General features: G+C 40.9%; 1 protein-coding gene across 9 annotated transcripts in view; it reads right to left on the minus strand.

The window, feature by feature from the left end:
* ZC3H13 (zinc finger CCCH-type containing 13) overlaps positions 1-14591 on the minus strand; it is a 143772-nt gene that overhangs the window by 105426 nt on the left and 23755 nt on the right. For all 9 annotated transcript variants that reach the window (XM_070409142.1, XM_070409141.1, XM_070409145.1 and 6 more), the window contains one exon: positions 10366-10474. In XM_070409142.1, the coding sequence (XP_070265243.1) occupies positions 10366-10474 (109 nt within the window). The remainder of the gene's footprint in view (positions 1-10365; positions 10475-14591) is intronic.

Below are 14591 nucleotides of genomic sequence, written 5' to 3' on the forward strand. Positions count from 1 at the left end.
AAAAGGTTGACTTTCTTTATATACAAATAATTGTTACCAATTAAAAAAAGAATGGGCAAAGGACATAAACAGGCAATTTACAAAAAGAAAGAAATGTAAATGATACATAAATATGCTATTTTCATGTATTAAAGAGCTTTTTTTTTTCCTAATTATAATATTAGGTATTGGTAAAGGTACATATAAAGAAAATGTTCATTCTCTAGTGACAGCAATATTAACTAGTACATCTATCCTGGAAAATAATTTAGCAATATGGGTAAAGCTTTAAGAACAGTCTGAACTTTTAACAATTTTACTTTTAGTAATTGTATACAAATAATCACCTATCTATATATATATAAAAGCCAAGTGACCGGAACGACCAAAAAGACCGGTTGCTATGACATACATTGCAGTGGCCACCCTGCCCGATTGGGGCCCTGATCGCCTCCCCAACATCCTGTGTCCCCTCCCCACCACCAGCCCTGTCCCTGATCGACCCCCATTAGGGTGGGTGGCCAGACCCCACCCGTGCACAAATTCGTGCGCCAGGTCTCTAGTAGATATATAAAAATCTATCTATATATATAAAAGCCAAGTGATCGGAATGACCAAAATGACCAGTTGCTATGACATGCACTGTGTTGGCCAAGCCCAATTGGGGCCCCGATTGGCCCCCCTAACCTCCTGCGGCCTCTTCCTGTGGCTGGCCTGCCCAAATTGCCCCCCTCCTACCCTGATCGACCCCCCCCTAACCAAAATCGGGGGTGAAGCCGGCCGGCCAACCTCCCATGTCCTCTCCCTGAGGCTGCCTCCGATCAGGCTGGTGGCCAGATCCCACAAGTGCATGAACTCTGCACTGGGCCTCTAGTAGATATATAAAAAATATAAGAATTAAAGACTATATATATTTAAGTACTTCTTTTTGTCTTTTATTTCTGGGCAATTTGATTTTATTCTTTTTCATGTGTACACCATAGTGATTAGACATTTCTAGACATACAAAGAGATAACCTGATAAGCCTAGTAGTAGCAACCTGGCACCATACGTAATTATTACAATATTACTGACTATTGTTCCCTATTGACATTACATTCCAAGGGCTATTTTATTACTGTCAATTTACACTTAATCTGTTCACCTTTTTCATCAGGTTTCCCAAAGCCCCACCCATCTAGCAATAATCAGTATGTTTTCCATATCTATGAGTCTGTTTCTGTTTTGCTTACTTTTTTTTAGATTCCACAAAAAATGAAATCATATATTTGTCTTTCTCTGTCTGACTTATTTCACTTAGCATAATACCTTCTAGGTCCATCCATGTTGTCTCAAATGGTAAGATTTCCTTCTTTTTTATAGCCAAATATTATTCCATTGTATATATTTACCAAATCTTCTTTATCCAGTCATTTATTGACAGGCATTTAATATATTATCCTATATAATAAAGAGGTAATATGCAAATTAAGCTTCACACCCTCACAAGATGTCTGCCTACGACCAGGCCGGCAGGTGGGTTAGTGAGGGATGACCAAATGACTGAACAAGCAGACTGCGTGGGACGACCAGTCCGGCGGGGGGGTGGGGGGGCAGTTGGGGTCGATTAGGCTGGCAGGGGGGGCAGTGAGGGGCGACCAGGCCGGTTGAGGGGGGACAGTTGGGGGCAACTAGGCCGGCAGCGGGGGGCATTTAGGGGCGACCAGGCTGGCATAAGGGGGCAGTGGGGGGGGGGCAACCTGGCCGGCAGCAGGGGCAGTTAGGGGCCACCATGCCGGCATGCAGAGGCAGTGAAGGGTGATCAAGCCAGCAGGGGGAGCCAGTTAGGGGCGACCAGGCAGGCAGGCAGGTGAGCGATTAGGAACCAGCAGTCCAGGATTGTGGGATATCCTGGATTGGAGAGGGTGCTGGCAGGGCTGAGGGGGCCCCCCGCCCAACCCGTGAATGAATTTCGTGCACTGGGCTTCTAATTGTAAATAATGCTGCAATAAACATAGGAATGCACATATCATTTCAAATTAGTGTTTTGGATTTCTTTGGATTGATACCCAGAAGTGGAATTGCTGGGTCATAAGGTATTTCTATTTTTAATTACTAAGGAATCTCCATGTTTTCTATAGTGGCTGCACCAATTTGCAATCACACCAACAGTGGATAAGGGCTCTCTTTTCTCCACATCCTTGACAAGACTTAATTGTTTATTTATTCAGACAGGTGTGATATCTCATTGTCATCCTTGACAAGACTTAATTGTTTATTTATTCAGACAGGTGTGATATCTATTAATTTGCATTTCTCTAATAATTAGTGATACTGAGCATCATTTCATATATCAATTGACCATATGTATGTCCTCTATGTATTTATTTTTCAGTTTTTTTTCTTGTAATTGATGCCTAGTTTCATAGCATTGTTGTAAAAAACAAACAAACACCATGCTTGATATGATTTCAATCTTAAATTTATTGGGACTTGTTTTGTGGATGAACATATGGTCTACTGTGGAAAAATGTTCCATGTACACTTAAAAACAATGTATATTTTGCTGCTTTGGGGTGAAATGCTTTAAGCATGTGTTCTAATGTGTTTGTTAAGGCTGTTGTTTCCATATTAATTTTCAGTCTAGATACCTATCCATTAATGTCATTGGGGTGCTAAGTCCCCTACTATGACTGTATTGCTGTCAATCTCTCCCTTTATGTCTGTCCATATGTGCTTTATATTTAGGTGCTCCTATGTTGTTTTATAAAAGTTTACAAGTGTTATGCTACCTCAGATTTTTTGTTTCCATTTGCATGAAGTATCTTTTTCCATCCCTTTACTTTCAGTCTGTGTCTATCGATCTGAAATTGGTCTCTATGTATGAGTGGTGTTTTCTTTTCCATTCAGCTACCTTATACCTTTTGATTGGAACATTTAATCCACTTACATTTAAAATGATTAATAAAAGCTATGTAGTTATTGCCATTTTATTATTTGTACTTATGACACATTTCTTCTTCTTCTCCTTCTTCAAGAAGTCCCTTTAACATTTCTTGTAATACTGGTTTGGTGATGACTAACTCCTTTAGCTTTTTCTTGTCTGGAAAGCTCTTTATCTCTCCTTTAATTTTTAATGATAGCCTTGCTAGGTAGAGTAGTCTTGGTTGTAGGTCCTTACATTTCATCACTTTTAATATTTCATGCCAATCCCTTCTGGACTGCAAAGATTCTGTTGAGAATAAAGCTAACAGTCTTATGGAAGCCCCCTTGTAGTAACTAATGACCTTTCTCTTGCTGCTTTTAAGATTCTCTCTTTATCTTTAACATTTGGCATTTTAATTATGATGTATCTTGATGTGGGCCTCTTTAGTTCACCTTGTTTGGGATTATTGGATTAGTATGTACATTCCTTTTGCCAGGTTAGAAAAATGTTCAGTCATTATTTAATCAAATAGGTTCTCAATTCCTTGCTGTCTCTTGTCCTTCTGGGACCCCTGTGATGTGAAAGTTGTTACGTTTGGTGTTGATCCAGAGGTCCTTTAAATTCTCCTCATTTTAAAAAATTCTTTTTGCTTTTTGATGTTCTGATTGGGTGTTTTCTGCTATCTTGTCTTCCAAATTGCTGACTGAATCCTCTGCTTCATCTTATCTACTGGATTCCTTCTAGTGTAGTCTTCAATTTAGTTACTGTATTCTTCATTTCTGAGTGGTTCTTTTTTTATGGTTTCTGTGTCCTTTTAAATGCTTACTATCTCTGTTTAAGTTTACACTGAGATCATCCATTCTTCCCCTAAAGTCCTTGAGCAGCCTTATAACTACTGTTTTTAACTCTGCATCTGGTATTTTGTTGCTTCCATTCCATATAATTATTTTTCTGGGGATTTCTCTTGTTCATTTAGGGCATATTTCTTTGTATCCTCATTTTGGCTTCCTCTCTATGTTTGCTTCTATGTACTAGGTAGATCTGCTATGTCTCTCAGTCTTGGCAGGGTGGTCTTATGTAATAGGTGACCCAGGAGGCCCAGTGGTGCAGTCACCCTGATCACCTGAGCCGGATGCTCCAGGAGCATCCCTTGTATGAGTTGTAATGTGCCCCCATATTGTAGGTGAAACTTGACTACTGTTGGCACATCAGGGAGTAGGGCTGACCCTTAAGCTAACTGGTTGTGAGGACTAACCACAACCACAGAGTACAAACTGCTCTGTGGTGGCTCTCTCCATGGAACAGGATTCACCCCAGCAGGGCTCTGGTGCCTGCCAAGACCACCAGTTGTGTGTGCTGCTTGAGGAGTTAATTAGGTGGTACTCTATTATGGTCTCAAATTAGCCACCAGGTGTATTGGTTCTGGGGCCTCTTGGGTAGGTTTCTGGTGTAGGCCAAGGTCAGCTGCTCCCTATGATAACCTGGGGTTACCTGGGAGAACATACAAAATGATCTATAGTTGGCAGCTTCCTGTGCTGGGCCTGGAGGCATGTCGGAGAGGCCATGATGCTAATTAAGGCTGGTGGCACCAGTACCAGGTGTGGGGCCAGAGAAAAATGCACAGGATACCCTGAGGCCAGCTGCCACCTGACAGCTGCCCATAAGGCTCAGTCACTGAAAGAGCTGTGGGATATAAACAAGTTGGGTAAAGCGGAGTCTCTGAAAGTCAGCAGAATGGGGGGAGTAGTGTTCACCAAGTTAATACAGATTCAGATTTTGTACCAGTGCCAACCCTTGGGCCACTCAGCAAGAGGGACAGGGCACAGTTGCTGCCTGCCTGGCACCTATGGACTTCCAAGAGTTTTTAAGAAAAGACTGTAGCTGATCACCTGATCAAGTCTGGCTGCCTACTGTAGGGAGCAGCTCTAGGGTCAAGGCTCCGGCTGACCTGTGGCAGGGCCACAAACAAGTCCCAACTTGGAAGGGCAGAGCTATCCTAGCATAATTGAGCCTGATCTTGTAGCCCTCCCTAATTCCTTCCTAAGTAGCTAATGGGCTGTGGGAGGTGCAGCAAGTGTTGGCAAAACAAGAACATTTGTATACATGTTAATCTACCCTTGTTTTAATCAGAATATAAAATAAAGCATTGGCTTGCAGGCTGGGTCCTTTGTGTCCTCATCCAGGCACAGGAGATCCACCGAGCCCATGCTGTATTCTCTTGTCTGTCTTTTCTTCAATCCTTCACCGCCCCTCCTCTGGTTCACCCTTGGCCGTGATGGTGCGGCACAGCCCACTCTAAAAGAGTGTCTGGTGGTGCATGTATGGGATCCCTCTGCAACTGAGATATCCCTCCCAATTCTAAATCACCTCTGGGTGTGGGGCCAACCCGTTTTGCATCTCTGCCCCGCTACCAGTCTTGATATGGCTTCTTTATAACTTTATTTTATTTTTTAAAATATATTTTATTGATTTTTTACAGAGAGGAAGGGAGAGGGATAGAGAAAACATCGATGAGAAAGAAACATTGATCAGCTGCCTCCTGCACACTCCCTACTGGGGATGTGCCCGCAACCAAGGTACATGCCCTTGACCGGAATCGAACCTGGGACCCTTGAGTCTGCAGGCTGATGCTCTATCCACTGAGCCAAATCGGTTAGGGCTATAACTTTAGTTATAGGACCACTATTCAACTAGTCTTCAGATGGTTATCCAGACTGACTGTTCTATAATTTAGCTATAGCGCTGATGTGGTCATAAGAAAAGGCAAGCACAGAGTTTAGCTCTTCCGGCTTCTTGACTGAACATTAAAAAGATTTGGAAAAACATGTAAAACATGCCACCACCTCACAATTTTTATTTTTGTTTTGCAAAGCATAGTTATTTTCCATATAATTTTATGTTGGGTTTAGTACTGTCATTATAAAATGAATTAATGAGTAAATATTTAAAAAATTTCTCAGATTCAATTTCTAATATGGGGTCCTTAAAAAGAGTATAAATTTTTAGACATATTAGTACAGACCAATTTCTTTTACATTTAGCTAAAGCTGCTATTCACTTTGAAAATGCAGAAGGTGAGTCTTTAAAACCAGTTCAGTATCACTATCTGGGGACAGGAGTGAATGTCTAAATCCATGATTCAATATTTCTTCAAACAGATAATTGTAAATCATAAAGATACACTATTTTTAAAACCTGCCAGTTTCAATCAAGAGAAAACATAGCCATGTGAATACTTGGTAAGTGAAACCACCATAAAAGACATTTACTCATCTTTTAAAATAACTGAATATATAAAAGATTCTTGTAATAAAGTCACTTTAGTATTTTTTTTTAGATGAAAGTCTAGAACAAAGCATTGGCAATCAACAGTTAAGGAAGAGACAGACTATAAGGAGTCTATATAAAAACAAAGAGCCTGAACAGAAAGACAGAAAATCTGATGAGTGATAGATGGAAGCCAAGGGGAAAAGTACTTCAGGAAGACAGGTTCTTGAATGTATTATGTGCTACACAAAGGTTATAAAAGATGGAGACAAGAATGTCTCAATTTATTTAGCAAAGAGGGGATTATTGGGGACCTTGAAAAACAACTATAGTGAAGACATGGGTCACAAGACAAATAAATATGTGATGAAAAAGTAGAGACAGTAAGGCATAGAACCCTTTCAAGAATTTACTTACAAAGTGGGAACAAACAGGGTGATGGCTAAAAGTATCATGGGGAGAGGAAAAAATGTGTTAAGATGCATGTTAAAAGATATAAAAGAGAATGTATCCTATATAATAAAAGCATAATATGCAAATCAACTGAACAGCAGAACTGACCAGTCGCTATGACGCGCAATGACCACCAGGGGCCGGCACTCAACGCAGGAGCTGCCCCCAGCCCGCAGGCCCCAGGCCAGCGGGGGGGGGGGGGGGGGGGGGGGGGGGGACCGGCCCTATTGGCCCGCCCTGCAGATTAGCCCTGATCGCCGGCCAGGCCTAGGGACCCTACCCATGCACATTTGTTGTGCACCAGGATTCTAGTATTAAATAAACAAGATTGTAAAGGTGGGAGGAATTTGGATCCAGAATACAGGGGAATATAACCTTATACAGCAGGGGGGAGGCCTCTTCCACAGAACAAAAGGGAAATAAAAAAGTGTAGGTGTACATAAAAAACGAGTTTGTAAGTGATTATTGGCAGGAAGTTGAGGGAGCTTGTGGATGAAGAGTTCTATCACCTCTGTGTAGTAAAGAGCAAGCAGGACGAATAAAGGGATTAGAAATTTAAGGAGAGGTTTTTGAAATAGGCATGAAAACATGGAGAAAATGACAGGTGTTTCTAAACCTTTTAAATTTTCAATAAAATGCATGAATTATTGTAATAGAGAAATTTTTACTTTTAAAGATAGAAGGTTCCCAGGAAATTTCAGAAAAATTTTAATCCAAAAACAATTAAAATAAAAAGAAAAGAATGTTGGGTATGTTAAGAATTAATTAATTACGATTCCAGAAAAGTTAGTTATCCAATTTTTGAAGAGTCAAGGTTTCTAGTATTTTATTTCAATAGTAGAGGCCCGGTGCACTGGCGGGGGGGGGGGGGGGGGGGGGGGTGTCCCTCAGCCCCACTTGTGCCCTCTCACAGTCTGGGACCCCTTGGGAGATAACGACATGCTGGCTTAGGCCCGCTCCCGGGTGGCAGAGGGCAGGCCCAATCCCTAGGTGCAGTCCCCGGTCGGGCTCAGAGCAGGGCTGATTGGGGAACTGGGGCACCTCTCCCTGTCATGCACAGAGCAGGGTGGATCGGGAGGTTGCGATGCCACCCCCAGTCACGCTCAGGGTAGGGCCGATTGAGGGGTTGGGGCGCCGCCCCCTGTCACACTCAAGGCAGGGTCGATGGGGAGGTTGCGGCGCCACCCCGTCACGCACAGAGCAGGGCCCATCAGGGGGTTGGGGAGCTCCCCCCTGTCATGCACAGAGTAGGGCCGATAGGGGAGTTGGGGCACCACCCCCTGTCACCCACAGAGTAGGGCCAATCAGGGGGTTGGGGCACTCCCCCTGTCACACTCAGGGCAGGGCCGATGGGGAGGTTGCGCCTCCACTCCGTCACACACAGAGCAGGGTCCATGGGGGTTTGGGGCGCCGCACCCTGTCATACACAGAGCAGGGCCGATCAGGGGGTTGGGAAGCTCCCCCCTATCAGGCACAGAGCAGGGCCGATCAGGGAGTTGGGGCGCCTTCCCCTGTCATGAACAGAGCAGGGTGGATAGGGAGGTTGTGGCCCCGCCCCCTGTCACACACAGAGCCGCAGGGCGATCAGGGGGTGTGGGCGCTGCCCCCTTTCACGCTGCTCCAGGGGACAGGAGGCCTCGCGGCTCCGCTGATCCCAGTGCTGGGAGGCCTCGCTGCTCCACTGATCCCGGTGCCAGGAGGCCTCGCGGCTCCGCTGATCCTGGTGCTGGGAGGCATATTACCCTTTTACCATATAGGATAGAGGCCTGATGCACGGGTGGGGGCCGGCTGGTTTGCCCTGAAGGGTGTCCTGGATCAGGGTGGGGGTCCAAATTGGGTTCCTGGCCAGCCTGCATGAGGGGATGATGGCTGTTTGCAGCTGATCACTCCCCCTTCAGGGTGGGGGTCCCCAATGGGGTGCCTGGCCAGTATGGGTGAGGGAATGAGGGCCGTTGTCAGGCTGGCAGGTGACTGAAGCTCCAAACCTCTCCTTTTTTTCTTTTTTCTTTTTATTCTGGGACTTATTTACCTTCTATGACTGTCACTGGAACTGAGAGCTGGCTTTAGCTCTGAGGCTCAGCTCCAGCTCTGAGACCTCGGCTGCTGAAAGCAGGTATCTGCGTTTGTTTGGGTTCTATAATTGTAACACTGTTGCGGTCCTGCTCGCTCCAGCTCTGATGGCTGAAAGCAGGTTTCTGGGGTTTATTTACCTTCTATAATTGCAACATTGTTTCCTAGAGTGCAAGCTCAGAGCCCAGCAGCGGCAGGTGGGGAATCTTGGTTTCCTCCTTCACTGGAGCAAGCAAGTCTCCTGTTTGCTTCAGCTGCCTGGCTGCCGGCCGCCATCTTGGTTGGCAGTTAATTTGCATATCTCACCAATTAGCCAATGGGAAGGGTGTCGGGGTTATGGTCAATTTGCATCTTTCTCTTTTATTAGATAGGATATTAACTAATTGATCCAACCACAATGGAACATCACAGCTGCCTTTACAACTACAGGGTGTCCCCCCAAAATGTATTCACACACTTTGAATAATTACAAAGGGAGTGTTTATTAAAATACATTTCATTTTCAAAATTGAGCTATCAGTTGTTAAAGGGTGTATACATTTTGGGGGGACACCCTGTATAAACGGTATTAGATTGGCTTATGAAATCCCAATGAACTAATCATAAGAGAGTTTCCTGTTTGTTCTCAGAAGCACTCTTCAACAGACAATGCTGTTCGACGATGGAATAAATTCCCTTAAAAAGTATGATGGTCAAATTACTGGAAAGGCATTTAGGGTACAATTCAAGTATTAGACTATGTAAGTTTTCAGAGATTGTTCTTAATAATAGGCGTAACTATTTTAGGCTTGCAGCTCTTGTCTTTCAACAAGGATTCAACTCACCTATGGTAGCTCAAAAACAGCTACAGAAAAATATGTAAACAAATGGATATGGCTGTGTTCCAACAAAGCTTTTTTTGTAAAGAAGTGCCTGGTCCACAACCTTTAATGTTATAACCCCTGGTCTGTTTTCAGCTTACTGCTGAGAAGTTGCTTAAGTTCTTAAACTCTTCAGTTATGTTATGTATAAGAAATAGCAAAGCTATTGAATTAGTATATAAATTATATTAAAATGCCTAGCACACCCAACACATTCAACAATTGAGTTCCCATTCTCTATATTTGGTAATGTGTGGCTCTATTGCTCACCTTGAAGAAGATCATAAAAGTGAACATTTGTGATGTGGAAAATAAATCCTTACTTGTTAAGACAATGACCCAAAGATGATTTTGCTAATTTTTCATGAAAAAATCCCAGGTCTTAATTATTATTGGATTTAAATCTCCTTTGAAAAATGAAAGTCAACAATACCTTTTAAATAATTTCCCCAGGTCTTTAAAATTTTGTAATCTTTTAATATTTTATGAAAAACAACAAACATAAATTTAGATTTAATTTTTTAACCCTGATGTTGAAGAACTGAAAAATCTACAAATGTAAAAAAATTCCAAAGAATTGTGATGGTACACAATAAAATTCTAGGAAGAAAAAAAGGATAGTGAAGTTGAAAAATGCAGTGTAAACAGCTTTTTCTGCCTTTGTTCTTCTACTGTATGCCATTTTCTACTGACAGGGAGATCACAGTTGAAAAGTGTTTTGAACCTACTCATCTATGATGGGCACTTGGGCTGAATGAAGCGCACAAAAAGTGTCTGCAAAGTGAATAATCAATAAATTGACTACATAAACAAAGATTTTTGAAACTTACCATCTCTATTAGTCTCCCACTCTACATTTTCTTCTTCACTTTCTGGAGTTCTCTCCTTGGTGATTTTTATGTCTTCCTTTTCTCTATGTCTCCCCCTTGAAGATTCTTTCTAAAAAGTATATAAATACATAGAAATTACTGTTATTTTTTAAAAAACTGAATGAGATAGTTATTATAATACAAAATATTTCTAACTTCATCTTTGTTTTAACAAAGAATCAGTTTTGCATATAATCACTTATCCACTAAGGAGAGGATGTGACAAGTTCTAATGTAGCACCGCAATGAAGACATTATAGAATACTTATTTCACTAAAGAATAGCAATGTAGTACATATAAGGAGTAACTAAGATTTTAAAATATACAGAGAAAATATGTTATTTTAAATTTTGATAGTGTGCTACATACTTTTTTTGTGTGAAATTCACAGGGTAAAAGACAGTTTAAAATGGATAATATACACAAGGGTTTGTAACTTTAACATAACAGCATTTTCCTACACACCCTAAAGATAAATCCAAACTCATTAAAAATGCTTTCAAAAAAAGAGACTTGCCCTATTTTGATGAAAACAAAAATGGTAGCCAAAACAGTTAGAAATCAGTGCATATATTATACATAAAAAAAGGTTTTACACTTTATTCTAGGTGTAACAGCAGCCTACAGACAAAACAGGAGAATAGTAATTAGCTTATAACATTTAATAAACACATATCGCATAACAAAAAAACTTCAAACCACAATTTACTAAGTGGTAAAAAAAATAAAGTAACCAGTATCATATAATTATCTTCCCACCCACAGTATCACTTTTATTAACCCTAAATCCTAACTATGAAAGACACTAACACACAAAGACAATAAAGGGTAAAAGTTCTTTTGGGGCATTATCAGACATGAAATTTGGCTGCTTAAAACACAAATTAATTTATCCTTGAAGATTTTTTATTTTCTCCATTTTATTTTTTTATTTAAGTATTTGTTTATTTATATTATGTATTGACTTTGGTGTACAGTTTAGTGGTTAGACTATTGAAACTAGTAAATTTTATATCTTTAGGTATGTAGTCATTACTTGATCAATGAAATGACATATGATTGCTGGTAAGACAACACAAGCTGCCATAAATCGTAAAAACTTACATCAGTTGAACCAGACATGAAAAAATGGTAAAAGGTCCAAAAACAAAAAACAAAACAAAAACAACTCCTATTTATAGAGACAAGAGGAAAAAAGTAACATTATTCTTAAAATATATTCTATGGACTATCAAAAACTATTCTATATACCACATAACTTTTGAATATTCTGTGGATTAAATCCACTATAAATATATATTAGTGTGTAATATAAAAATATTTTTATAGGTGATTATCTCCAAATTGTTCAATAATATATTGTTGTTTTGGTCTACTTAAACTATCATGTAATATCCAACTACAGATTTACTTGAAAAGAGTTTCTGAGCAGTAGTGCTTATACTGTAAAATAAACATTCTGTGAAATTATAAAAGAACTAGTGGCCTGGTGCATGAAATTCGTGCACATTGAAAGGGAATTAATTAGAGGAACGTAATTTGGACTCACTATCTAGTATCAATAATATGTGAGCATTTCTGAAATTCAATGACATGAATTTTAGCTATTACTTTGCCAAATAAATGGAATTTACAGATATCATTTAAAAGAGCATTCAGCTTAATATTAAAAACTCTGGCTACCGCCGAAACCGGTTTGGCTCAATGGATAGAGCATCGGCCTTCGGACTGAAAGGTCGCAGGTTCGATTCCGGTCAAGGGCATGTACCTGGGTTGCGGGCACATCCTCAGTAGGAGATGTGCAGGAGGCAGCTGAACGATGTTTCTCTCTCATCGATGTTTCTAACTCTCTATCCCTCTCCCTTCCTCTCTGTAAAAAATCAATAAAATATATTAAAAAAAAAAAAAAAAGATTGGTATTTAAAAAAAAACAAAAACAAAAAACTCTGGCTACCAAGTCAGGTCTGTTTTCAACTTTTTGCCAGCGTTGTAAATTGTTTGCAATATCTGCCCATTTGGGGTTGCATGTCACGGTTACAAATAAATCGGGCTTGCCATACTTCGTTACAATTGCCATAGCATCCTGATATCGCTGATGCATATTTCTGGGACTACCCTCAGAAGATGATGGAAGTATTATCATTTGACCAATCGGCACATTGTCATTTTCAGATCTAGATTTGAGATAATCCATCAAACCACTGTATTTTTCAACTCTCAACTTAGATTGGTTTGCTTTGATGAAATTTATCCGATTGGCCTCCATTCTTTAATACGAATCCACGATAAACTGTTGAGTTAATTTTCGTGCATTTAAAATAGGATTGAACGTGTCCCGCACAGAGAGGTGAAATCCATAATACTCCATCTGTGTGACTCGTGTCCTTACATTTTGTCTAGTATTATTGTCGATTACACGGTTGTCTCTGAGTCTTAATGCAATATCTGTTCCCCAGCCTTTTTCACCATGTGGAAAAAGAATAGGATATGTCATTGCATCTAATGTAGGAAACGGGATATTGATTTGTTTCATTTTAGTGGCATTTGGATTACTGGGATCTGGTTTACAATGAATGAGCAAGTCCCTTTCAAAAGGAGGTTCTCCATCTTTGTTTCTGAATATGACACCAACCTCGGTTACACGGGGAGAATTATATCTACCCAGGTCACTGTTATGATCATATTTAATCGCCATTGTTACTTCTGTGGGAGCAATACCTTTCGCTGCTGCTTCAGATTGGGCTTCCTTTTCTACCTCATGTAGCATCTTGTACGATTTTGTTAATTCATTTATTTCATGCATGAGGTTGTTGATGTTGATCATGAGTCTTTCTGAGCAGCCCTGGTTTCCTGGCATTGCTAATCTTTTACTTGTAGCTTCGGCTGTATCCAAAAGATAGAGTTGAGCAAACTTCCGAGAAACACCTTCTGAAGGATGTAAAGTTCCAGTATGGTGATAAACTTGTCCGTGTATTCTAAAATAGTATGGCCCATATCCTGATGGCGATGCAATATTTGCACCCATGGAAGCAAAAGCAAAAGAACTATTTATGGAACGAATATTTTCCATGAAATTTTTGCCGTCAGAATCTTTGTTTGTCATTAATCTTTTTAAATATGCCAGGTAATCTGGAAAACGTATATCATTTGGACAGACTTTCGCTTTGCTACAACATCGAGTAAATTTCCCATAGGATGGTTTTTCATCAAAGAAATTTAGTGATAGGCAAAATTCACATCGAACAGTCATTCCACCACAACTATGTTCGAGAATTGCATCCTCATGTACTCCATTTTTGCTGAGAAGGCAGTTCCTACCAGTATTGGTAGTACTTGCTGATGACTGTCCTCTCAACATATTCTGTCGTCACCAACGCCTTCTTTCAACTTCAAAGGCACGTTGGTCTTTAGACATTTTCTGTCGATGACGCCAGTGTTTTTCAACATTAGAGCGACGTTTTTCCAATAGCTCAGGGGTCCTCAAACTTTTTAAACAGGGGGCCAGTTCACTGTTCCTCAGACCATTGGAGGGCTGGACTATAGTTTTTAAAAAAAAACAACTATGAACAAATTCTTATGCACACTGCACATATCTTATTTTGAAGTAAAAAAAACTTCAAAAAAAAAAAAAAAAGCCTCTCCTAACTTCAAAAAAAAGGCCCTACTAACTGCAAAAAAAAAAAATTAGACCTCTTAAGTTAAAAAAAAAAAAAATCCTAACTTGTTCTTACCTTGGTCCTCAGGCAGCAGCAGGCTCTGCACAGGCAAGCTCGTGACTCATCCGATCACACCCAAGACTGAGAGGAGGAGTCGAGACACAGAGAGAAGGAGGGGAGTCGGAGAGTGCAGCGCACATTCCACACATGCACACCACGGGCCCTGGACGAGTCGGCTGCTAAGCAGCAGGCAGCGGCGGCAAAAACACCCGGCGGGCCAGATAAATGTTTTTGGCGGGCCGCATGTGGCCCGCGGGCCGTAGTTTGAGGACCCCTGCAATAGCTGGTCTTCAGATACATTTTGTCACAGGCGCCGCCTTCTTTCAAGATCAGATGCACGTTGCCCTTCAGACATTTTCTGTCAATAATGCCGACATCTTTCAGCTGCAGAGCTACGTTGTATCAACAGTTGTTCTTTAAACATAGTCCTACCTCTTTTCTGTCACGGTCTGAGATGCAGGTGAACAAGA

The sequence above is a fragment of the Myotis yumanensis genome, unplaced genomic scaffold (assembly GCF_028538775.1).
Source record: "Myotis yumanensis isolate MYYU_CA2020_CCGP unplaced genomic scaffold, mMyoYum1.0.hap1 SCAF_3, whole genome shotgun sequence".
Lineage (NCBI taxonomy): Eukaryota > Metazoa > Chordata > Mammalia > Chiroptera > Vespertilionidae > Myotis > Myotis yumanensis.